Source organism: Bombina bombina, chromosome 6, assembly GCF_027579735.1.
Source record: "Bombina bombina isolate aBomBom1 chromosome 6, aBomBom1.pri, whole genome shotgun sequence".
In the NCBI taxonomy this organism is placed as follows: domain Eukaryota; kingdom Metazoa; phylum Chordata; class Amphibia; order Anura; family Bombinatoridae; genus Bombina; species Bombina bombina.
Genome location: NC_069504.1, coordinates 276225967 through 276253607, shown reverse-complemented (window position 1 = coordinate 276253607; position 27641 = coordinate 276225967). Strand labels below are relative to the sequence as shown.

Sequence of the window (27641 nt, the reverse complement as noted above, 5' to 3'; positions counted from 1 at the left end):
TTACTCCTCTTATCAATGTTTCTTCGTTCTCTTGCTATCTTTATATAAAAAGAAGCCATCCAAGCTTTTTTTCTTGGTTCAGAACTCTGGACAGCAGTTTGTGATTGGTGGATTAATTTATCCACCAATCAGCAAGGACAACCTAGGTTGTTCACTAAAAATGGGCCGGCATCTAAACTTACATTCTTGCATTTCAAATAAAGATACCAAGAGAATAAATAACATTTGATAATAGGAATAAATTAGAAAGTTGTTTAAAATGTCATGCTCTATCTGAATCACAAAAGAAAAAATTTGGGTTCAGTGTCCCTTTAAGGAGACCGCTGCATCTTAACTTCCATTTCAGGTTTGCCTGAAATGATGGGCGTAGAATGCAGCATTCGCTGCTTAATAAATCTACCCCCAGGAGTTGGCTATGAAAGAATCCGCTAACAGTTAGGAATCCGCTAACAAGTTATACTCCCTTCTGCTGCAAACATTCATTATTAGCGTTATGATTTGTCCCAGCTACATTTATAGTTCTTCATTAGTCTACCCTTATTCCTGTTTCTTGGGCAATCATTATTAGCGTTATGATTTGTCCCAGCTACATTTATAGTTCTTCATTAGTCTACCCTTATTCCTGTTTCTTGGGCAATCATTATTAGCGTTATGATTTGTCCCACCTACATTTATAGTTCTTCATTAGTCTACCCTTATTCCTGTTTCTTGGGCAATCATTATCAGCTTTATGATTTGTCCCAGCTACATTTATAGTTCTTCATTAGTCTACCCTTATTCCTGTTTCTTGGGCAATCATTATTAGCTTTATGATTTGTCCCAGCTACATTTATAGTTCTTCATTAGTCTACCCTTATTCCTGTTTCTTGGGCAATCATTATCAGCTTTATGATTTGTCCCAGCTACATTTATAGTTCTTCATTAGTCTACCCTTATTCCTGTTTCTTGGGCAATCATTATTAGCTTTATGATTTGTCCCAGCTACATTTATAGTTCTTCATTAGTCTACCCTTATTCCTGTTTCTTGGGCAATCATTATCAGCTTTATGATTTGTCCCACCTACATTTATGACTCCAGTTGTCTACCTTCCTTGTTTGTGAGTCTCCTCTCTACCTCTTTGTCCCCTCTTCCATTTGATTTTCTAGCTCCTTTTCCCTCTATTTTGCCACCTCTACAATTTCTACTTCTCGCATCCAATTTTTTTTTTTAAACCATTCTTTTCTCTTTTATTTGCCACTGTAATTTAGATGAATAGGATTTTTTTAAAATTTTATTCCAATGGTAAAATATTCATGCATATACAGTGGAGGGTATAGCCTAATTCTATTTGGCGCTAGGTAGAAACTCTCATGAAGTCTTTGCGATACACATGGCATTTCTGGGGGAAAAAGTATGTTTGTGTTGACCCTTTCAGCATCATACCATAGTCTGACAACATAATGGTCGTAGCATACATCAAGCATCGGTTAAAGGGGTTACCCTTTGCAGTGATGTAATTAAGGAAGGGCCATGGATTTTAAGTTGGTTGAGTGGAAAGCAATATCGGGGTTTGTTCTGTTTGTTTGTTTTTAAACATGTTTTCAGCACTAAGAAGCCATTTTCTTGCCTGATTCAATGTATTTGTCTTCATGTGTCTTTTTGTAGGAAATTTTATATTTATATATATATATATATATATATATATATATATATATATATATATATATTAGGTTTGGAAAGATCAGAAATAGATCTTTGGAGGTTAAAGGGACAGTATACACCAATTTTCATATCTGCATGTAATAGACAATACTATAAAGAATAATGTGTGCAGATAGTGATATAAAAATCCAATATTAAACCGTTTAAAAACTTACTTAGAAGCTTCCAGTTTAGCTCTGTTTAAAAGGTTACTGGAACACCCACTGCAAGAGGGAAATATCAGACACTCCCCCCTTCCTTTACATATTAAAATACATATTACACAAACAGAAGCAAGCTGGAGTAGGCATACGTCGGTATTCTCCTAAAACCTTGGGGCTTGGTTAGGAGTCTGAAAATCAGAGCAATGTTATTTAAAAATAAGCAAAACTATCTATTTAAAAAAAACAAAACTGTATGGGCTATATAAATGGATCATCTACAAAACATTTATGCAAAGAAAAGTCTAGTGTATAATGTCCCTTTAATGAAAACTGCAAAGTAAACAGAAACGAGGATCCTCAAGTATCTGTAGTGATGTTTTATTAAAAGTTCTCCAGTTTTGCTGCTTCCACACTTAAAGGACCACTAAATACAATAGAATTACATAATTAGCATGTGCATAATAAAAAGACAATGCAATAACACTTACTCTGAATTTCAAATAAGCAGAGGATTCTTTTTCTGGCAAATTTATTATTTTCCACATTTGCCAGCCCCTGTATCTTGTGACAGCCATCAGCCAATCACAGACTAGTATATGTATACTTTATAAAATTGTGCACATGCTCAGTGGGAGCTGGTGCCTCAAAAACTGTTTATATAAAAAGAATGTGCAAAATTTGATAATATAAGTAAATCATAAAAGTTCAACCTAGCCTTGAAGATTTGTATTTGTATGTCACAATTTATGTACAATGATAAAGAATGACACCAGCAGACATCCCAAGTCTCCCTGAAGTTCAGGGAGTCTCCTTGATTGTAATAGCGGCTCCCTGATGCCAGCAAATGGAATGCAATCTCCCTGAAACTCCAAGTACCATGATCCAATGTGGCCCAAATCCGGAAAAGTGTTTCTTTAAGGAATGCCTTTAGTTGCTGGGACGTTATAGAATCCTTAAAGCATGCATCAGTAACCAAAATGCCCCCCCCCCCCTTGATTCTAATAAAATAAAACACAAATACTACCTTATTTACTGCACGTAATTAAACTTCGTATTCTAAAATATTTGAGCATTCAACAAGCGTACGATCACTGGAAAATAGGTTTATTGTATGTGGTTGTGGTTGTGGTTGTGCAAGAAAGCTACTTTTTTATGTGACTTTAGTGGGAAGCTACTTTAATGATAAATCTCTGTCTTATTTAGGGTTTCAAGGTGTCCAATATATAACTGGGAGGGGGGGGGGTAGAGGCGCAGTAGCAGGAGAAGCCACCTCCCTGAAATTAATTTTTGCAGGTTGGGATGTCTGCACCAGCTTGCCTTTTTCACAGCAGTCTTATGCCATAAAAATCACCTCCTGTCCAATCTGTTTTCCGAATACCTCAAAATTTAAAGCATTTGTTATTTCTAAGATGTACTGTTCTGAAATCATTATATATTTTCTGTGTTACCCTTTTTGATTTCTTATAGATTTTGTTAAATTTATTTCTTGTAAAGTCCTAGTTGTTTCCCCTACATATTAAGTCTAAATGAACACTATTAAGTATATTACTTCCGTGTTCATACACCTAATAACTTCTTTTACATGATATTCCTCCCCTGCTGAATCTTTTATTACTATGTCTATATACCTTACAGCAATAGCATGTTTGTTTTTTAGTTTGTTCTGATCTATTAAAGGCGCTTGGCAAAGACAACATTTTCATACTTTGTGTTCTCTTATAGATAACATATAGCTGAATTTAGTATTTCCCTTGTTAATGGGTCTAATTTGAGGATATGCCAGTGTTTCTTTACAATCCTCTCTACTTGACGATGTCAATGAGTGGTACTCATATCTTAGCCATCTGGCGTGTATCAACCATTTTGTTCCTCTTTGTGCCTTAACTCATGAGTTAAACAACAGTAAACACCTTGTAATTCCAAGACATTTATGTTGTGTTGCTTCAGAATAACATATCAGTTTTAAAGGGCTATGAAACAGTGCTCCTTTTAGTAGAAAAAATATGTTCTATCTAAGTAAACATAAAAAGGAAGGGACTGTTTGTGCCTCGAAACGTCACAATAAAGAACACAGTTGTTGTCACTGTTGGCTGAAGTCCAGTGAGTGCTTATTTAAAAAAAAAAAAAATATATACAGTATATATATATATATATATATATATATATATATATATACACATACAGGGGTCAAGTCGAGCGGGAACGCATGGGAACGGAGTTCCTGCACTATTTTTGCAGGGAAAACTAAGTTCCCCCTGGACAGAGAACAGAACTGGTTCAGTAAACACTGCTGCTGCTGGGAGTAGCTGGAGTACAGTCTGATTAGAGGGATAGTCAGATCCTCTAGTAATGGGCAGTAGCACTTCCTCCAATACACTACATGCAAGCCTGTCAGTGGTCATGCTGTGTGATAACCCTGCAATGTGCTTACATTTCTGTGTGACTTGTTTGGGGTAATTTAGTTCCCCTCAGCAGAAAGAAGACTATTGCACCTTAAGTGGGTGAGACTCTGTGACAGAGGATGAGTCTCAGGCCCAAAGGCAACCATTCAACCCTTCATTGGTTTTAATTTGCTTTCATTGACCAAAGTGTATAGATTATATACATATAAGTGTGTGGGTATATAAAACAATATTAATTGTATTGGGGGAGGGAAGTCTGGGTGAGTTACCACACTTTATTTTGTAGGACTTGACCCCTGTATGTATGTGTGTGTATATATATATATATATATATGTAAAATCGTTTTGAGAAAAAGTAGACTTAAAAAATATTTAATCCATTTAATGCTCTTTAAAATGAACTCATCATGTTTTGTAACCTTTAAAGGGACAGTAAATCTAGCTTTTTTCGCTAAATATTTCTAAATTCCACATGCAAATATAACGATCTAGCTGTATATCACCTTTGCAAACATTGTAGATTGTTATTAAAATCTTAACGAAACTCACTTTCATGTTCTGAACGCTGACCGCCCAATGCTGGTAATGTTGTTTTTTTTTTTTTGGAAGCTGCATCTTCCTAACCTATCCCCTATGAATCGACCGCACAGCTCCTTGAGTGTCAAGGGCGCGCGTTTCATGATTGACAGGGCTTGTTGGAGACATACTGGGCATGCGCAAAATCAAGCTCCACAGGGACGCTAGCATTACGCTCTAGTGCAGGTATTGCGCATGCTCAGTTTGAATTTACGGCGAGAATCACTTGCCTGGAAATAGACTGTGAATGAGCATAAATGGGAGTTACTAGTGGCATGATTAGCTCTTACCATGGGACGGACTGTGAGCCTAGATTACACTCCCACTGCAGGATCGGCTCGATGGGCGGCGAGATTTCATTTATATAATGAGCGTTTTGGGTAATTTGAAATATATATAACTTTATTTTTACAAATATGATTTACAATTATTTTTATCTGTTTGTGCTCATAAGATTTCAGTGTAACTATATATGAGCCGTAACACACCTTCATTTACTGACACTTTAATGACTATCTAATTGAGTGCAATTCTACATACTATGTCTTTAATATCTCTCGGTATGTGAACAGATACTCACAATTGCTCTGTATTATTTCCTGCATATATCTCTTTACAGCCAAATGGAAAAATAACCTGCATAGGAATGGTGACGAGATTTCTATCATGTAGCGGGCAAGGCCAGAACTACAGTTATAGAAGGTCTTTCGTGTTTGTTGTCAATAAGATTTTGATTTCCTTTTGCTTTGCTGTGTCATGCTCTTATTTTCCTGCTATTTTAAAAACCACCCACGTATCACTATTTACTTTCTGAAGTGTATTAATGAAGTAGGAAAGCTCTGGTTTTATTACAGGTATAATGTGAACATTCTGCTATAGTCTAGAGAAGTTATCCAGTAAATATAAAGTTTGCTTGTTTCTAAATAGATGATTTAATCTCTTCATGACTTTAGCTATTTATAATCTAATGCAGTGCTTTCCAAACTGTGTGTCGGGACACACTAGTGTGTCGGCAGCAGTGTGTAGGTGTGTCCCTGCTTCAGCACAATTTTTTATAATTTTTTTTTTTTTAATTGTTTTTTAGTTTCTGACTTTCCACCTGCCTGCTACGCATATCACATGGTTAACATGTGATTGATACCTAGTGGGTCACAGATCATCTTAACCAATTGGCACAGCTCAGTGGGAACTGAAACTATTACCATTGGCGGATTTGGCGGCACATTGGCTCCTGACTGCACGTGTAGTTTCCTTAATTGGCTCGTGACTGCAAGTGTAGCCAGTGAGTGGGATAGCAGTGTGTTTGCAGCGCGGGCAGTAGTCAGTCGGACTCACAGAGCTCTGAAGGTGGCAACTTTAATGCTGAGCTGAAGTCAGAAGTCAGTGGGATTTTTTTGCAACTAGCTCCCAATAGTGCATTGCTGCTCCTGCTCTTGATATATGGATATGAAGTGGAAGCTTAAAAATGCTTGATGATGAAATGCGAGTGTCTTTATCTAATATTCCACCAAATATTCCGAAACTGTGTTCATCCCATCAACCTCATACATCCCATTAAAATAGTAAGTAGCTATTGGTGTTATTAAACTTTTTTAATTCTTGCACATACATACTGTTACTTGTAAATGCATTTTGTTATTATATAATTTATGTATGTGTCCGTATCTTTTAAAACAAGTTAGTTTAACCTCCTTTTTGCTAGTACAACTGAATTACTGTGTCGCAAAATGATGTAGGTCTAAAAAGTGTGTCACCAACATGAAAAGTTTGGAAAGCTCTGATCTAATGTTTCATTTTATTTTAAACAAAAACACTGGAGCCGTGCAGTAAAATTATGGGATTGTCCTTCATTGTATTCTGTTTTTTTGCACTATAGCCCAAATGACAAAAACGGGAAGTGGATATGTCCCAGTTGGTATCTACACATGGTCCTGTACTCTTCTCTCAATTATGTTGCTACATTCCATCGCCTACGGAACTAACCCGTCATTTGAGCAGGATTTATCAAAGCAATTCTCCTAAAATCTCACCTATAAATCTGCATACGACTAAATTCCCTGATTTATTATTAAAGGGATATGAAACGCACATTTTTTCTTTAATGATTCAGATAGAGTATGCTTTTTTAAGCAACTTTCTAATTTACTCCTATTATTAATTAGTCTTCATTCTCTTGGTATCTTTATTTGAAAAGCAGGAATGTAAGCTTAGGAGCCATCCCATTTTTGGATTAGGATGTGGGTAGTGCTTGCTGATTGGTGGCTACATTCCTGCTTTTAAAATTTATAACAGGAGTATATTAGAAAGTTGTTTAAATTGGCATGCTCTATCTGAATCATGAAAGAAAAAAAATTGGGTTTCATATCCCTTTAAAGAAAATTGCGCCTAAAATTGGGCAAGTCCGACTATATAGTCCTCTCACTTCGTTCGCACTGGTGCGCCTAAAAAAGGGGTTACATTGACTAATTTTAGTTGCATTTCCTAGAGTCCAGTCCGCCTTAGCATTACGCCCAGTTACCAATTTATCAAATTTTTGCACCTTTGGAGAATGCAAACTTCTCATAAAAATAAGCGCATTATGGTTCTCCATAGGTACTGTGAAAAACAGCATTAGAAATCATTATATCTTTGAGCTTGTGTCATGTTCACATCTATTTTTGATGATTTTTGTTTTATTTCTCTCTAGGAAAGTGAATCCAAAATCTGTCCTCAGTAAACCTTGATTTGAGAAAAAAAAAAATCTTATTTGACCCATAAGCTGCGCTACAGTTTTGAAAACCTTAAATTCCAATCTTTTTATGTCAAACAGCAAAAGAAAACCATAAAAAAAATGCAGTTGTTTAAATATTAGAATTATTTCCCACTGCATATCAGGCAAATACTTTTTTTTAAAAAAAATTGTCAATCCATACTCACATAAGTATAAGGGTGACGGAAGACTTTATAGAATGTGTGCTTATAGTATTTGACAATTAATGGCTACATATCCCAATTCTATATCTTTTAATGACTATTTATTTTCACCCTTTGGAAGCGCCTCCTTCAGCAGATAAAACGTGAGTCTTGACAAATGCAGTATATCCCTTCTGACAACGTTGTAATGCATCAATATAATCACAAGTATTAGTCAGAAGTCTGTGCAGCATTATTTTGGTTACTTGGTGTAGAGAATGTTGGGTACAATATTAGCCATAAGATAAGATAAAGCAACATTCTATTACAATTAGTAGTAGCAACATTTTTGGAGAGGTGGTAACTTCAAATTACTGTAGAGGTTTTCATTTAACTAATAAAGATACTATTTCTGCTTCTATTTTATTTATTTTTTCGACATGTAGAACAAACCTTGTATGTAATAAAGTTCTTACATCACACGCAAGAGAGGCTAAAACAGAGTACTGATGGTTTAAACATAGATGCTAGTGCTTTAAAGTATAGATCATATGATACTCTCAGACACCCCCTTCACAGCAATACATCCTGACTGAACCAGCCCCCCAAAATCTACATAGCAATAAACTCAAACTGCAAGCACCCTCCCCCTGCACTTACCACATCATTCCAAGTTTACTAGCATCCTCCGCTCCACTAAATAATCTCTGGACCTACTATATGATCTCCAAGTGCATAACATAAACATTTAAAGGGAAATTTAACCAACATTTTTTTATGTTATTATTCTGATAGAGAATACAATTTTAAACAACATTCCAATTTACTTCTATTATCTAATTTTTAATTTGCTTCATTCTTTGGGTGTCCTTTGTTGAAGAAATATGAATGCACATTTGTGAGCCAATAACATGAGGCATCTATGTGCAGCCACCAATCAACAGCTACTGAGCATATTTAGATATGCTTCTCAATAAAAAAAAATATATCAAAAGAATGAAGCAAATTAGATAATAGAAGTAAATTGGAAAGTTGTCTAAAATTGATATAAATATTTGGGTTTCATGTCCTTTTAAAGAGATGTAATGCCCATATGCTAAATCACTTGAAAGTGATACAGCATAATTGTAAAAAGCTGACCAAAACTGTCACCTGTCTGTCTCTATGTAAAAAAATGAATTTATTTAAATGGACAGTCAAGTAAAAAAAAAACTTTCATGATTTAAATAGGGCATGTAATTTTAAACAACTTTCCAATTTAGTTTTATTACCAATTTTGCTTTGTTCTCTTGGTATTCTTAGCTGAAAGCTAAACCTAGGAGGTTCATATGCTAATTCCTTAGACCCTGAAGGCAGCCTCTAATCTGAAAGCATTTTGACAGTTTTTCAACACTGGAGGGCGTTATTTCATGTGTTTCACATAGATAACATTGAGCTCAGGCACGTGAAGCTCCTAGGAGTCAGCATTGATTGGCTAAAAATGCAAGTCTGTCAAAAGATAAGATAATACACACATACATGTGGACCACTCAGACACACCCACCAACCAACCAAAAAATGCTCACCATACGCTCATGATCCCACCCACAAAATCAAGACAGGGACTTTTTAACCTCATGAGTTTTGGAGAAACAACCATAAATTTTTGGAGGTATGCACATAGTTAACCTCCCACTGTAGGAGCACTGCCAAGTTAGTTCTGAGAAGGAAACAGCTGGTGATTGGTGACTACATGCATATGCTGCTTGTAGTTATCTCGCCAGATCCAGCTGTCCTGCTCCGGAACAGAAATGCACTGCTGCTACTAAACAGGGTTAAATGCACATTTACTAAAGACCATTAGACTGATACTTATAAATGTTGGTGTTGTCTTTGCTCAGAATAACAAAATATCCCATCATCCAGGTTAGATCGCCACTAACTCCTTTAACTTTGGGAAATTGGATATTTTACCAGTTTTCTGTTCAAAATCCTTCTAGTGCAACTGCAGAAGTAATTTTTAGGTTTTCAAACGATCATCCATTCTTTACGAAAGTATATTATGAGTGACAAGTGCCTTGATCTTTGAAAGATGTACTTAATGCACCTTTCCATTGTGCTCTTTCAGGAGGTCAATTTAACATTATTGACTTATTCAGTATAACAGGCGCTTGAAGCCAGCAGGTTTCAAAAAAGAAATTCCTCTTGGAATGTAATAGGCGAATGTATTTCTTTTGCAGGACTGGGTGCTTCTGTCATTTTACTACATTATTATTTCTTTCATACAGGTGGTGAGTGTCCACGATCCGTTACTCCTGGGAATTACTCTTCCCTGCCACTAGAAGGAGGTAAAAATTCCCAAGGGCTCTATAAAACCATTCCTATCTCAATGGTAACTCCATCTTGTCTTTGCCTCCACTGGAGGAAGGTGAAGAATAAAGATGTTATGTTTTATCCCGCCCTTATTTCTCATTACTCAAGGACTCCACAGCTTGGCATTAGTTCCCAGGAGTAATGAATTATTGTCTCTCACCACCTGTATAAAAGAACCTTACTTAATTTCTTTCATGATGGTGAGAGTCCATGAGACCCAACCCTGTATTATTATTTTTTTGGCATTTGTTTATTTTTTTGCTCACATATTTTTTTTGTCTGCTCTTATTATTTTGCTCGTATTTCTTTTCCTACCTCTTTTGCTTGGCTATATGTCAGACTGAGTTACCATGAATACATAGATATGAGTTACAATGGATCGTGGACTCTCATCACCATGAAAAAAAATTATGCATGAATTATGTTTTTTATTTTTACAAGTTATCCAGTAATTTGGAACATTTAAGACATATTATAAAGCAAAATGTTCATGCTCTAATTTGTTAGAGCATGTAATTGTAGCAGTACTTTTCTGCAAGTCTATGTGTTTAACCCGCCTACAACGGGTACCGCTTGGGCACCACAGAGAACTCATTGTCCCGAGCAGAGCCAATCAGCAGTCACACGACCCTGTAGTACACTTTAAAAATTATAACTGAAGCAGTGTTAACTTTTAAATTTGATATTTATGTCCTTTTAAAGCCATCAAAATTCCATTGGCATAAATTAGCCGTAAACACGTTGCTATGTAACATACATGTTAAGTTCAATAATTGATGTTTAAATGCAGAATGAAAACCTTTAAGGCAAAACAACTTGAGAACTTTGTGTGCCTAAGAACAGAATGTGTAGGCGCTAATCTTTTAAATCACATCTCTGAACCTTTCCCTGACAGGTTGATGGCTAATAAGTTTCTTGCAGAGACCATGTTACAATGATTTTGATATTGATGGATGCTTTGCTAGAATATATATAGCTTACTAGACCAGACTTGCCATCAGAGGGCAAAGAGATAGTAAAATCAATTCATGTAACATAAAAAAAAGTCAAAATCTTTTAATTATGTAGAAATAAAGGTTTCTAAGTCTGTTCTTATATTCCCTATGTTTCTAAATTAAATGAACATTCCAGTGTAAAAATAAACTGACCTATTTTGTTAGAGGATTTTATTCTTTTACAATGATTTCAATTCCAACAAAAGTGTTAACCAAGTAGTCTGAATTGCATTCCTAAGCCCCAGTAATACTCTAGATGAAGATTCAGACAGTGATGGCAGCATATACGCCTGTATGCTTGCTTATGGTTGGCTTGTGAAATGATAAATGCAGGCTGAAGATGCTGCCCACTTGTCTGGCCATAGGCAGGTGGGTTCTGTAGCCGTCACCCTTGACTTGATAAATGGGTCTTTACTGTGTATGTGGGTGAGTATTATAGACATTAATGTATTCACTAAAGCTATAAGTGGCACCGTCAAATGGCTCGTTCTGACACCCAAGAACTGTAATCAAAGCCCCAACCCCTTTCTTCTGATTATGTTTCCTGCATGACACAAATCGACTTCCTACCTGACCTGCTCACATTATTTCCTGCTCCCAGCAAAGCTTTTGAAACTGGTAAATGAAGGTTCCCCAAAACTGAACATTTTGTTAGGTTTCCTGATAACTGATAAACACAGGACACATGCACACTCCTAAACGTACCTTCCAGCTTTTCAACAAAGGATATATAAAAAAAAAAAGACAATTTGATCATATAAATAAATTGGGAAACTTGGTTAAAATGTTATGCTCTATCTGAATCATGCAAAGAAAAATTTGGGGTTTTATAATTTCTAATTTATTGTCTGGTTAAAGTGCTTGTTACTGAAATATCCATGATGTTTTTTGTTAAAGCAGAATCATTTGCACCATAAATCTGTGGCTTACAATAGACTAGTTGATGAAGAACGCATATGAATTTCAAATGACAGCATAAAGCTGAATTAAATATTTCATAGCTTCCTTACACAGCTGGATATCTGGGGATGAAGAACAAGTTCAAAGTTTTTGTGTAGTAGAATTTTATAAAGTGTTTGAAAGTCAGCTCTGACATCCTTGTTTCCATGTCTAGTATGTCTGTATTTCCCTGGATAAAGAAGTATTTCTGATCTTATACTTAGTTCCTCAATGGTTGGAACTTCGCTCCGTGTTTAGGAGATTTGCATTAAAATTAGACTTAAACTGTCTTGACTTTTCTACTTTGATTTTAATCATTAGGGAAAGGAGGTAGAATTTTTTTTTTTATTCTAAACTGCAGACGTGTCTAATTTGCACATTTTGCAGGTGCCAAAAGACATCAATAGCATCTAAAAGAGCTCTCTATAAAGCACATTGGGAATTTAGTTTCAGGCTTCAGATCTGCATCTGCAACTATTTCTGCATATTGCTCTTAAAGGGACAGTCTACACCAGAATTGTTATTGTTTAAAAATATAGATAATCCCTTTATTACCCATTCCCCAGTTTTGCATAACCAACACAGTTATATTAATATATGTTTTACCTCTGTGATTACCTTGTATCTAAGTCTCTGCAGACTGCCTCTTATGTCAGTGTTTTTGACAGACATGCAGTTTAGCCAATCAGTGCATACTCCTAAATAACTCCATGGGAGTGAGCACAATGTTATCTATATTCTAAATCTAAATTTTTCTTTCATGGTTCAGATAGAACTTTTAAGGAACTTTCAATTTTATTTCTATTATCAAATTGTCTTTGTTTTCTTGTTATCCTTTGTTGAAAAGCAAGAAGGTAATTTCAGGCGTGTGCACGTGTCTGCAGCATGATATGGCAGCAGTTTTGCATTAGAAAGAGCACTAGATGGCAGCACTATTTCCTGTCATGTGCTGGGGACGTGCACGTTACCTATCTAGATATCTCTTTAACAAAGAATGAACAAAGGAAGCACCACTCAAGTCTGCAATTATTCAGATACTGTGTGTACCCCTTGTCATGATATACTCACGAAGAGTAGTTAATACTGGGAATAGCTACCCAGCAAAGGTGGTATGGTATCTCAGCATTGCCAGGGTTAATCCGAAATGTTTTTTTCTTTTTGTAACATCTGTGTTTGCTGTAAAATGCATTGATCTAAAGACCCTCTCCCCCTCCTCCTGGTGCCTGGCCTCTCTTATTACTGTGAGGACTTGCAAGGAGGCGCTAGGTGGTCATATTTTACAAAGAGGGTGGTTTGTGACAAGACAAAGGAATATTTGCCATCTAAGATAGAAAGATATTTAGATAGATACAGACCTCCCAACTGTCCCTGATTCTGAGCTCTGTCCCTCTGTTCCTTAGCCCCACCCATACATGCCTGCAAGCCATTCAGAAATGACCACTAGACCCTCCCATGATTCCATGACACCCATCATTTTTGTTTTGTGATTCAGACAAATACAATTGACTGTAGTGAGGCAACTAGAGTTGAAAATTAGCCCAAGAGAAACTGCACTATGGGCTGTAAAGCCTTTTCCTAAAGGTAACTTTGTGCGTCTTCTCTGGTGGGATTTAGCTCCACGCCATTGGCTAAACCAAAAAGTTAGAGGAGACACTAAAGGTTACATACAAATAGGTTAAAAGTCAGAAAGCACTTAAAGGGACATGGAACCCTAATCATTTATTTTGTGATTCAGACAGCATACGGTTTTAAATATGTTTGCAGTTTACTTCTATTATCAAATGTGCTTTATTTTTATTGTAATCTTTGTTGAAAAGATACCTAGGTAGGTAGCGTTCACAGGTTTGGAGTACTACATGGCAGGAAAAAGTGCTACCACCTAGTGCTCTTGCAGATCCAGCGCTACGGAATTTGGAGGCGCTATAACATACTCGCAAACTGCTGCCATGTAGTTCTACAGGCATTTGCATGCATCCCTGCTTTTCAACAAAGAATACTAAGGGAACAAAGAACATTTGATAATAGAAATAAATTGGAAAATGTTTCAAATGACATGCTCGATCTGAATCATGAAATGTGGGTTTCATGTCCCTATAGGAATACTCCATAGTTTTGTTATCACGTCTATATTTATGGTTATTTTCTCAGTAGTGGCGTCAATTTAAATGCCTAAATATGCAGTGCATGAAATGACAAATTTATCTCCATTTCTGACATCCTTATATCAAGAGTATTTCTCTTTCTTCTTTCTGTAATTTGTCTTATCAAAAGATTTTTTTTTGGAACGCAGTGTCTCATTTTTGACACATCAAGTATAATATTTACCACACCAATTACAAATCTATTACTTCTGTGGTCTTTTGCTCTTGGCAGTAGCTGTGCTATTTCTCCTCTATCAGCTAAGCCTTTGAGTTAGCTTTTGATGGTTTCTTTAATATTTTGCATGTGATATGGATATTTATTTACGTAAAGGAAGTTACTTGGCCTATTAAAGAGACATTGTACCAATCGTCTATATATCTGCATTGCAAAATAAATGTTTTAAAATAATTTAAAGTGCTAAAAAAATGCATAAAGAAAATGCTGTAATGTGGTACTTTATTTTTGCTCTTCTGCTTGCATTTAACTATCTGTTTAACACGTGCAAAGGGATTAAACTCCAGAGCTGCAATAGTGGGAGCTAGCTGGACACGTATGGCGAGTCAAAGACAATAGACAAATGCGTGTAGCTAGTTCCAAGTAGTGCATTGCTGCTGAGGATATATTCATATTATTTTCAACAAAGAATACCAAAGAACAAGGTACATTTGAAAGTTGATAAAACGTCCAAAAAAATGTAAATTAGCTGAACTCATGGACGCGAATGTCTCAGCACTGGAAGGGTCAAGGCATTTCTCAAGTAAAGCAAACTGTAATATTTGTAGTGATGAAAAAAACTGGTGTTATTTCAATATGTGTGAATAAACTAACACAATTGTAAATGACATATTCAGTGTTTAAGAAATATGTAAAATGGTTTTAGTGCATGCCAGGAACATTTCTGCAATTTGAATGGAAAGTTTATTCAAATTGAATTGCTTCTCTTATCTTTAGTCAGTAAGTTAATAGGCCTGTTTCTGCATAACATTGTATTCTTAAAGGAACAGTCAAGTCCCAAAAAAAACTTTCATGATTTAAATAGGAAATGCAATTTTAAACAACTTTCCAAGTTACCTTTATCACCAATTTTGCTTTGTTCTCTTTGTATTCTTAGTTGAAAGCTAATTCTAGGAGGTTCATATGCTAATTTCTTAGACATTGAAGACTGCCTCTAATATGAATGCATTTTGACCACTAGAGGGAATTGGTTCATGTGTTTCATATAGATAACATTGAGCTCATGCACGTGAAGTTACCCAGCACTGATTGGCTAAAATGCATTCCTGTCAAAAGAACTAAAATAAGGGGGCAGTTTGCAGAGGCTTAGATACAAGGTAATCACAGAGGTAAAAAGTGTATTTCTATAACAGTGTTGGTTATGCAAAACTGGTGAATGGGCAATAAAGGGATTATCTTTGTTTTTAAACAACAAAAATTCTGGTGTTGACTGTCCCTTTAATTAAAGTGCACTTACAGGTACGAAAGTGTGAGAGAATTGTCTTTATAGTGCACTGTAAACATGCTCACTTTTCTGTATCTCCCTGGCCTGCATTCTGAGATGGGACATATATATATATATTTATTTACTTTTCCCCCCATTAAAGTTGAAGCAATGCATTAGATATACAATCATGTAGTATGGACAAACCAAACACACCCCCTCATTCTTCATTTCTAACCCTCCCCCTTGTTAATACCCCAGCTGATATGGTTGTTCTATATTTGTTTTTGGTTGCTATGAAAACTCACTGGGCATGATGTGGAGTTGCCTAATTCACTTATGCAGAGGATTTCCCATGTTTATGTACCTATGAGTCACTCTGACAGGAACCCTTAGAACAGGGGCCTCTCTAACAGGCCAGATTTTCAGGATTACCTTGGGTAACAGCAAGTGTCCTATTCAGCTGATTATTTCACCTGTGCTCCAGTTTCAGATATCCTGAAAATCTTGCCTGTTAAGGAGTTCTGAGTACAGATTTGAAAATCCCAGTCTTTGAATTGGTTTAGGTGCTTCCTGTTTTTTAACCTATTTCTATGTAACCTATAGTGTCTCCTGTAACTTTTTGATGTAGTTAATTTTATGGAGCTAAACTAAACGCCACCCAGAAGATACTTCCCCTAGTTCAGGTTATTTTGGGCTGATTTGCAACCCTAGGTGATTGCCTCACTACCCTATAATATATATATATATGTATTTTATTTATTTTTTTATTTAGAGGAAACAGCACTTATAGAGTGATTGGATTTTACAAGCTTAAAATGTCTTTAAATCTGGATCATTAGACATTGGTTATTGTTCTAAATATATTCACTAACTACTATGATTATCCTCAGACACCCTACGCACTGCAACTTTGTAGATTATATTTTTACTATAAAACAAATATTGTACAATTTTAAATTTTATGTCCCTAACAGAGGGAAATGTTGTACTTCATAAAGTCTATGTGATGCTTTTTATGTGCCCATTTACATTAGGGGACACACTTCAAACATCCAGCTGGCTGGAACAAGTAAAAACAAAACTCTAATTGCGCCTTTGCCAAATAAGGATCCCGAAAGGCTTTGTCAGTTATATAGTTGTGATGACAATGAAGCAAATGCTCCGTTCTAGTCCTTAAAAATACTTTGATGTATAATAAATTGGTATTTTCATCAAATGTAGCAGAGCTGCCCTATAAAAAACAAAAAGAAAACAGTATGTGAGACAGTGGGCTTGCCCTATAGTTGTACATGAAACCGGGGAGCACTGCATGATAATAAAAATTAAAGACTGTTTTCTTTTGTATTCCTTACAGATATGCTCTATGGTTTTCTTTTCACTTTGCGTAAAGTTTTATCCAGAATTTTATTATGCTTCGCAAAATAAATAATCCTTTTAGTTAAAAGGATTATTAAAGTAAAACTTCTTTCTACATTTAGCCACCAATCAGCAAGTGCTACTCAGATTCTGAACCAAAAATGCGTTGGCTCCTAAGCTTACATTCCTGCTTTTCAAATAAAGATAGCAAGAGTACAAAGAAAAATTGATAATAGGAGTAAATTAGAAAGTTGCTTAAAATTGCATGCTCAGTCTGAATCATGAAAGAGAAAATTTGGGTTTCATATCCCTTTAACTTTATTAAAAATACAACCTGATATTGAAATAATGGTACTAATTTAAGTACTACGTCTAAAGTAGTTCTAACAGACAAGCTACTTTAGTTATGCTAAATATAGTAGAACTGCATAATCCACAAACGGACAATAAAAAGACAATGCAATAGCTCTGAATTTCAAATGATCAGTATTTTCTTTTTTTTCTAAGAAATTTAAAAAGTCTTCTGTTTCCTTGCCCACTGTATCATGTGACAGCCATCAGCCAGTCTCAGACTGTTTTTCGTATAAACTGTGAACTCTTGTACATGCTCAGTGGTGCCAAGATAACAATGTACCCTGTTGCTGCATTTTTGCAACTGTGCACAGTGCAGAGGCTGCTGGAACGTTGGTAATATAGAGATTAAATTAGGTTTTCAGATATGTTTAGCACATAGTTTTAGCAAAAGCGTGTTGCAGAAGGAAAGACTACAGCTTCTATAAAGGTGACACTAATATTGTCGCAGCAGATGCAATTTGTTGAGTTCAGTCCCTAGCCATTGCGGCAATTAATGCAGTTTCTTTATTGCTCCCAGAAAAGCTGTATTGCATCTCTTTTTGTTACCATGCCAAGAAGAGGGCATTAAGACAATGAAAGCAGATGTTACTTGGCTACAATTTGGTACCATTTTTATTGGGTCAGAGATTTAAATAAGCATCTTTAGTTTGTTATTAATTGTGCTTAATTGTTAAACAACATCTCTGCTTCTTTTAAGCGTATTTAATAGGTTGATGTTAATCATAAGGAAGTAAATATGCATCTATTTTATGCTCATTCATTGCATTGCACTGGCATTTGTTCAGTGTGCAGAGGGGGAGGAGAGAAATATGAATGCAGCAATAGATATGTGTTACAGCTGCCAGCTATCTGCATGCTGAGACCAAGAGCTAAATTAAAACTACTTCTGCAGCCCATATTCTGAGCAGGGTTACAGCAAGACATAAAGCATGTTGCTGCTCTACTGATTTCTAAAGGGACTGGAAGCATGCGACCATAATTTGATTTGACACATATTCCCTCAAAAAAGAAGCTGTGGATTTCCCTAAGCTGTGCACAAGCAGATGAAGAATGGAGGAGAGGCACATCAGTATGCCGGCATCTGACCTTTATTAATACAAATAAGAACTAAGTAGCCTTTGTACAAAATTTGGGTTTCTAGCTGGTTGCTGCTATAATTCTGGTGCAAGGATGGCCCTACTTTGTGGCCTTAATCAAAGTTTCCCGAAGGATCCTGGTAAGTCTGCCTTTTAGTATGGAAGTCTGAATAATCACAGTGAGAAGGGATTAGACCCTCGTGTAATGTTATGTTACTGAAACAAAATGTTTAGCACACAAGTTAGGGACTATAAAAAAAATAAAATAATGCTAGCTATATATAATGATGTATTGTAACCAAGGATAAGCCTCATAATGCTATGCAGATGTATGTTTTATTTGTATTAGTTGTTTAAGTATTGAAGTTTTCATTTTTATAAAGTAATGGCTCTAGCATGTCATATAACCCAAGGTGTTCTATATTTATAAACATGTTATCTCCTCGCATTAGGTCAGTTAGGAGCAGTTATAAATTAATGTTAATGTTTCTATAGATACATTTTAAATGTAAATCAATGTGTTCTGAAAAATAGTTAAATGTTTTCTTCTCTAGAACAGTGTAACCGATTCATTAGCAGTTTGTCCCGTTTCAGATGTTTTAGGTTGCTTACAAATCTCTCAGCAGTGTACTGAACGGTCTCTAGAATGACGTACTGGTGAGAATTGAGACACTTTAGAAGCTGGATAGGTTATTAGTGAATCTATCCTGGTGTCAACATCAGGGAGCCTTTATCAGTAATGAACTAGAGCTTTAAAAGCTGATTTCTGTGTTATATATATATATATATATATATATATATATATATATATATATATATATATATTTATTTGTTTGCATCTGGCTTTTACTTTTCTGCATTATGGTTTTACAAAGGCATTTCCATTACTAACCGGTATCCCCTAGCCTGGGAGTTGTAGAAGATTTTGTCTTTTTGTGTCTCGTGCATTGCTGTTTATCCATAAGGACACAAGAACATTGGGTGTTACATAGGGTGCATAGAATAAGTGAAGGAATATGGTATTAGCACAATACCACTGAGTTTTTGTGAAATGAGATTAAAGATGTATACTAAAGAGGTGTGAATTTGTCATATTGAGCAATTTTCATTACAATAAGCATTGGCAAAATATAGAAAACAGGAAGCAGATTCATACGAGTGATATGGAGGTAAATGTATTTGCTAAGGACAGTAAAGTAAACACCATGGGATTTTTTATATAAAATGTTTAGTTCTGTACTGTATAATAAAACAACTTTGCAATATATTTTCATTATTTAATTTTCATGTAATTTAGCTCTGAAAAATGTGAAATTAATAATTCTCAGAATTTGAAATGCACCTGCTGACTTCTCAAGGCTATGGGGTATATTTATCAAAGCGTTGACTGAAAATACACTTGAATCCCGCATCGTATTTGTCGCAAGATTGATTCGCCGTAGTTATCAAAACATCAAGATTGTCAAATGTTGAAATGTGTGACGAAATATACACTCCTGTGATCTCAGTCCTACACAGATCAATGCTTGTGTTATTACAGATGTTTCGAATTCACATTCGATCCTATTTGATCATTTTCCAAATTTATCAAACATTTAACATGTCCGCTTGCATCTATTCCGACGCAGTGTACCTAGTTTTCAATCCGCCACCCTTGAGGCCACGGATGCCATAGGAATCAATTGGAGTCTGAAAACACAGAAAGCTTATGTTCGATGCTGCAAGAGAATGAAGTATATTACATAATAAAAGTAAATTAAAAATGTTATTAAAATTGTATACCCTTTCTAAATCAAACAATATTATTGCACCACATTTGGTGCACTAGTAGATATAGGAATAAAAAATACATTACTACTTATGGATTACGTTACAACTTTGTCTCTCATTACAAAGCAAGGGGACAATATTATTTCTAAAAATGTGTTGCAAAGTTTTGCCCCAAAATTGTCGCACTAATAGATAGAGATAAAAATATCATAGATAGAGATAAAAACGAAATAAATACACAACATAATATAGCTAACTTCCTTTTTATTTTTTCGGAAAAATCTATGTGCACCATGTTTAAGCCATGTAATTGCAAGTCCCACTCTCCACTTCGCTTCAATTTTGACTCAACACTTTTCGCACCAATTATGATGCAAACTCCTAAACAACCCACACACTAGTGAATTTTTCAAACACTTTTGATTGGAATATGCATAATCACATGATTTATGACATCAGCCCATCTGATTTAAATATACATTTGAAACTATCATTAACTTATCAAATTGCTTGATACTTGTGTCATTGATCACTCATCAGAACTTGTGTTATTTGTTACATTGTGTATTATACTTTGAAAGTATGCATATGTGAAATTAGTATTAAAGATAAACATTGATACTGACATTAGGACACACAGTGTAATATTTTTAGACAATGATTTTAAAATTCAAATTGATGTTTGATTAAATATAATCTTAAACTGATAGCTCAAAGGGATAGCCCACCTAACATTAAACTGTCATGATTCAGATACAGCAAACATTAAAATCACCTCTTTACTGTTAGGCTATTTTCAGTGTATTTCTTCCTTCTCTTGAATTACTTTTTCAGTAAGAAATGTCATCTTATATGCCAGCTCATTTTATAACACCTGTGTAGGGGTGGTTTTTAAAACTAGATTGCAATCAGGAGGGGTTACACATGTACAGAGAGAAAACTGGCCCAGCTCTTAAAATATCCATTGACTGCAAATAAATACATATGATACTCTGATTACGTTATATTTGCAATTATTCCTGCTCAGAATAATAATAAATTTACACAAAATTCATATAGTGGTATAAATAAACACAGAGATATGACAGACAACATTGTTTAGAACAAAAACAGGAACTTAGGGACATGTAAATATGTTTGCAAAAGATTTCTGACATAACACACACACACATACAGTATCTATCGTTAAATATATATATATATATATATATATATATATATATATATATATATATATATATATATATATATATATATATATATAGGCAAAAAGAGTCAGTTGCACTCTCACAAACAGTTCTCCAAGGACCAGGGTGCTAGAGTATGTGAAATGTAGCAAAGTAGAAAACATTGTTTTCTACTTTGCTATATATATATATATATATATATATATATATATATATATATATATATATACTGTATGTGCAAAGATATATGTACAAATTCTAGCATTAATAATCATTTATAAAAAAACAAAAACATGAGATAAAAGCATATCATGACTTCTAGAATTACAAATACACATTCATTTATTTGAAAGTATCATATAACAAATCAATATAAAACTTATTTTCTATGAGATATTGTTTGCAGAGCTATACATCTATTTATTTCTTGGACATTAACAGATGAAAAATAAAAGAAAATGTGATTGTTCATGGACAGTAATGAAATGGTATAAATAAAGTTGGGAAAAACCTGAATAACCGCGACATCGATTACTGTTAGTTAACAACAGTCTGATGCTCATTGTGCAATACTCGCCGCGCGTGTTTTTGACGTTTTTTGGATAAATAAGGGGATCGTATGTGGATTTGTGTCAGCGATGTCTGGCGAATGTATTGACGCCGGCGAATGCACTGAGATTGACGCTTTGATAAATATTCCCCTAAATCTGCTAGATCTGCCCCTAAGTGGCTTTATCAGATAAAAACAACTACTAAACAATGCATTTTATACTAACTTTATGACAGTGATTAGCTTTGTTGTCTGTGGTCTGAAGCCCTGATTGGTTCCTCCAACTCAAGACAAATGGTGGGTGGAGTTTGGCTATTGAAAATTAATTGTGAAAATAATGTTAATTTGTTTTAAAACAATTAAGAGTTAGCTGATATATTATTTTATAGCAACACAACAGAAATGTCTTGTAATCATAAGTTACTTACTGTCTCTTTAATTTGGCATTTACATGTAATATTTCCATTTCTTGAAGTAGAAAACAATGATTAAGTTTCTATTTGTCAGAGCAATGAAGTGACTAGATTCTAGGCATGTGTATTCAGCAATATATTTTCTAAATAAATGCAGAATATGGGCTAAATTATGAGTGATGCACTAACAGTTTCACGCGAGTGATAAGAGGTTTATCGCGGATGTTTACATGCGTCAGCAGTAGTGCACGAATTGGAAGTAAACGCCTTTGCTCAAGCGCAGTTGAATTTAACGTGTTGTGTTAGCGCTACTTCAGAGCTCTGGTTAACACTTAGACTTAAAAGTTGCACAAAACACATCAAAAATACATTAAAATGTACAGTTACCCTCATAATAACACTATCTAATAAAAATTATTTAGAACATGGCGACCACATTAACGTATTCCCCTTTGGAATTCAATGGAACGTGAAAAGTGGGAAAAAAAACTAGCACCCTTACTCGCACACAAACCCGATTGCAATCTCTCAAATGTGCTAACCCGACATGAAATCTTTATATTTCATTTTCCAATGTTCTTTACATAGAAGAATCCATTGAAGTATGTGGGAGGGGGGAGGAATACGTTAACACGGTCACAACTTTTAACTTAAAGGGACAGTCAAGTCCCAAAAAAGCTTTCATGATTCAAATAAGGCATGCAGTTTTAAACAACTTTTCAATTTACTTTTATTACAAATTTTGCTTTGTTCTCTTGGTATTCTTAGTTGAAAGCTAAACCTAGGAGGTTCATATGCTAATTTCTTAGACCTTGAAGGCCGCCTATAATCTAAATGCCTTTTGATAGTTTTTCACCTCTAGAGGGCAATAGTTCATGTGTTTCATATAGATAACATTGAGCTCATTCACGTGAATTTACCATGGAGTCAGCTCTGATTGGCTAAAATGCAAGTCTTTCAAAAGAACTGAAATAAGAGGGCAGTCTGCTAAGGCTTAGATACAAGGTAATTGCAGAGGTAAACCGTGTATAATTACAACTGTGTTGGTTATGCAAACTGGGGATTTAGTAATTAAGGGATTATCTATCCTTTAAAACAACAAACATTCTGGTGTTCACTGTCCCTTTAAGCTTTTTTCTTACGTCGTGTTAGCACGCAAGTGATTTTTTTTTTTTTTACTTTCAACTTGTAAAATGCGTGGTACCAGATGCACATAAAAGCTTACTTCAAGCTGAGTTATCGCAGGTGCGATAAATAGCGCTCCACTCCTAATCTAGCCCGTTGGCAGCAATCTGCTCTTTTCAGAGCCGATTTTATCTTCGAAAAAAGCCAAATCCCGCTATACACCATCATATTCCTCATTCATTTAGAAAACAAATTTCCGAATGAACATGCCTACTAGATTCTAATCTTATTATTAAAAATCACTTGTTACTAGGACTCTAGAAAGACATATTAGTTAGACTTAGTTACAAAGCAAGGACATCTTCCTCCTATACTAGTATAGATTGCTGTGTTAAAGGGACATAAACCCCCCAAAAAAGTATAAAATTAAAAATAAATAAATTCCAATTTACTTTTATTATAAAGCCGCTCTTTTGGTCTGCTTTGGAGAAATATATTAGGCAGCGGTTTTAGAACGCTATTTTACATTTGGAAAAACAGTAGGTGGCAGCAGTATGTCCTGTCATGTATTGCTCCAGAAATGTGCACACAACCTATCTAAGTATCTCCTCAACAAAGAATTGCTCTGTCTCAATCATAAAAGCAAAATTTGGGGTTTCATGTCCCTTTAAAGGGCCATTAAAAACAATAGAATTGCATAATCAATAAATGCATAATAAAAAGACAATGCAAAAGAGTACTAGATTTTGGTTGTGACAATTTTGAAAGTTAGTTACACTTTCCTACCCAATGTATTATGTGACGGTGATCAGCCATTCACAAAATGCATTTACATATATACTGTAAATTCTTGCACATGCTCAGTAGGAGCTGGTACCTCAGACTGTGTGCATATAAAAAGATTACCCACATTTAGATAATGGAAGGGAATTGGAAAGTTCTTGAACCCCTTAATGACCAGCGCCGTACAGGGTAAGGCGCTGGTTGCTTAGCCTTTAAAGGAACACTGTACACTAGATTTTTCTTTGCATAAATGTTTTGTAGATTATCTATCTATATAGTCCATCTGGGTGTGTTTTTGTAAATCTATAGTTTTGCTTATTTTTTTAATAACATTGTGCTGATTTTCAGACTCCAAGCCCCAAAGTTTTAGATGTATGCTGATGTATACAGACTTCAGACTGCTTCTGTTTGTATAATGGGTCTTTTCATGTGCAGCAGGGGAGGGGGGAGGTTCTGCTATCAGCCCATTCCAGTGGGTGTCCCAGGCTGATCTCATCAACATGCTAAATTGGGAGCTTCTAAGTAAGTTTTTGAAAGGTTTTACACTGGATTTTTATATCCGTATTTGTGCATATTTTTCTTTATAGTAGTGTCTATTACATGCAGTTAATTGAACATTGGTGTATCTCTTTAAGGACTGTGCCCTGTCGGCATGCCTGCAATATTTATGCATGCCTTAAGAGTGGATGTCCCTGGGATCCTATGCCAGTCTATGAGAAGCCTTCATTCATGAGATACACACTGTGATCAGAGTTTATTTCATGCTGCTACTGAAAGCCTGCATGTGAGGATAGCCAGCAGCACTACAACAAATGACAGTAGCTATGTATACAATCACTGTGACCCCTCCTCTTCTGTCCCAGTGAATATTTACAGTAAAAAAAAGTGTTTTGTTTTAAATAATTTTATAAAGAAATGTTTGTGTTATTTTACCCTATTATTCCCTTGGCAATAACAGCGTTAAACATAATGTGTCAAAACACTTCTAGAGAAATACCAAGGGGTGTCTAAATTCTACAAATACATACTTTTGTGTATCAGTTTTAAATTGGGTGGCTGCCATTTAGCTTACAGTTCAAGCATAGTAAATTTTAGCGCTAAGCCATTAATTCCATCTTTGTAGTATTTGGCCTATATTTGCTATAAGTAACTTGGAAAACTAAGACATATGGGATATTCCTAAAATCAGGACAGCATAATGAATTTATATGGAGGTATTTTTCTTTAGCTACAATAGTTTTGTTAAAATGTTTTTTTTAAAAATGCAAACAATTTTTTTCATTAATTTCCCCCCATTTTTCTGTATTAAAGGGACATAAACAACTTTCCAATTTACTTCTATTATCTAATTTGCTTCATTTTTTAGATATCCTTTGTTGAAGAAAGAGCAATGCACATGGGAGAGCCAATCACACGAGGCATCTATGTGCAACAACAAATCAGCAGCTACTAAGCCTATCTAGATATGCTTTTCAGCTAAGAATATCAAGAGAATGACGCAAATTAGATAATAGAAGTACATTAGAAAGTTGTTTAAAACTGCATGCTCTTTCTAAATCCTGAAAGAAAAAAATTTGGGTTTCATGTCACTTTAAGTTCCTATTTATTGTTATTTTATGTACCCATATAGGATATCAAAAGAAAGGCCTGTTTGTCTGTTTAAAAAGGGTGTATAATATGTTTGGGTGCACTTAAAGTGAATGTAAAGTTTCATCAAGTAGTGCCGGTTTTTAAAAATACTATTAAAAACAGGGACACTTTCATTGATGAAACTTTACATTGCACCATATTTGTAGAAATACTTACCTCTTCGTCTTGAAAGCCTCTCCAGTGCTTCGCCAGCCCGTCGCAAGCCTCTTCCTAAGTCAGCAATGACAATTCCGGCTTCCTCCTAAAGCAATGCCGTGATTGGAGGAAGGCCGGAATCATCATTGCTGACATAGGAAGAGGCTTACGACGGGCGGGGAAACGACATCATCAGCGATCCGGCTTTCAAGACGAAGAGGTAAGTATTTCTTCAAATATGGTACAATGTAAAGTTTCATCAATGAAAGTGCTTCTGTTTTTAATAGTATTTTTAAAAACCAGGCACTACTTGATGAAACTTTACATTCACTTTAACAAGAGAGCATGGAAACTGGGAAAAACCTTGGTCCTTAAGGTTTTATATTGTATGCTGTATCTTAATCATGAAACTGTAATTTTGACTTTAATGGCCCTTTAAGTCTTAATTGTGTTATTACTGTATCTGTATTGCATTTGTATGAAGACTTCTACTATGTACACCCTCCCCCCTCTGTACTCAGCACTATGAACTATACTTATAAATTAAAAAACATGATAATAAATGAATGTGTACAGAATGCTACATTTAGCCACCAATCGGCAAGCGCTAGCCAGGTGCTGGACCAAAAATGGGCTTGCACCTAAGCTTACATTGCGTCTGTTCAAATAAAGATACCAAGAGAGCGAAGAAAAGTTGATAATAGGAGTAAATTAGAAGTTACTTAAAATTACATGCTCTATCCGAATTATGAAAGAATATAAATGTGGTTTCATATTCCTTTTATCGCGCTTGAACCCTAGGCTTTTGTTTGAGTACTAACATATGACTATTAACTTGTAATATGAGTGTAAAAATAAAAGCAATATTAATTTAACTTCAGCTGTAAATTTAAAGTCCAGGATATGTTGACAAGTAGAAATCTCAAGATTTGCTTAAAGAGGGAATTAAATTAAAATGCAAATTCACACTGTACCAGAGCAGAGCTGCACTCACACGACTATTTTACAAAAGGATTGGAATTATATTTTCGCCCGCAATATCTCCCATTCATTCAAATAACAACCATTATTCCTGACACATGTATATAACTCACCCATGTGATTCACTTCAGGGGCATCCTTAAAACTATTTATGAATGAAATAATTTATATATAAAATCATCCCTTCTCCAGATGATGTGTGGTCCAAGTATCACAAATAGTTTACAGAATCACCCCTTCTCCAGATGATGTGTGGTCCTAGTATCACAACTAGTTTACGGAATCATCCCTTCTCTAGATGATGTGTAGTCCTAGTATCACAACTAGTTTACAGAATCATCCCTTCTCTAGATGGTGTGGTCCTAGTATCACAACTAGTTTACGGAATCATCCCTTCTCCAGATGATGTGTGGTCCTAGTATCACAACTAGTTTACAGAATCATCCCTTCTCTAGATGTGTGGTTCTAGTATCACAACTAGTTTACAGAATTATACCTTCTCTAGATGATGTGTGGTCCTAGTATCACAACTAGTTTACAGAATTATACCTTCTCTAGATGATGTGTGGTCCTAGTATCACAACTAGTTTACAGAATTATACCTTCTCTAGATGGTGTGGTCCTAGTATCACAACTAGTTTACGGAATCATCCCTTCTCCAGATGAGTGTGGTCCTA

General features: G+C 35.2%; 1 protein-coding gene across 9 annotated transcripts in view; it reads left to right on the top strand.

Annotated features, from left to right (window-relative positions):
* The window catches only part of GRIP1 (glutamate receptor interacting protein 1), a 920176-nt gene that overhangs the window by 304680 nt on the left and 587855 nt on the right, over positions 1 to 27641 (top strand). The window contains exon 1 of one of the 9 annotated variants that reach the window (XM_053716870.1): positions 18164 to 18510. The exons of the other annotated variants lie outside the window; for them this stretch is intronic. Within the exon in view, the coding sequence (XP_053572845.1) occupies positions 18465 to 18510 (46 nt within the window). The 5' untranslated portion in view covers positions 18164 to 18464. Of the gene's footprint in view, positions 1 to 18163; positions 18511 to 27641 lie in introns of those variants that run through there. 9 annotated transcript variants of the gene reach the window in all.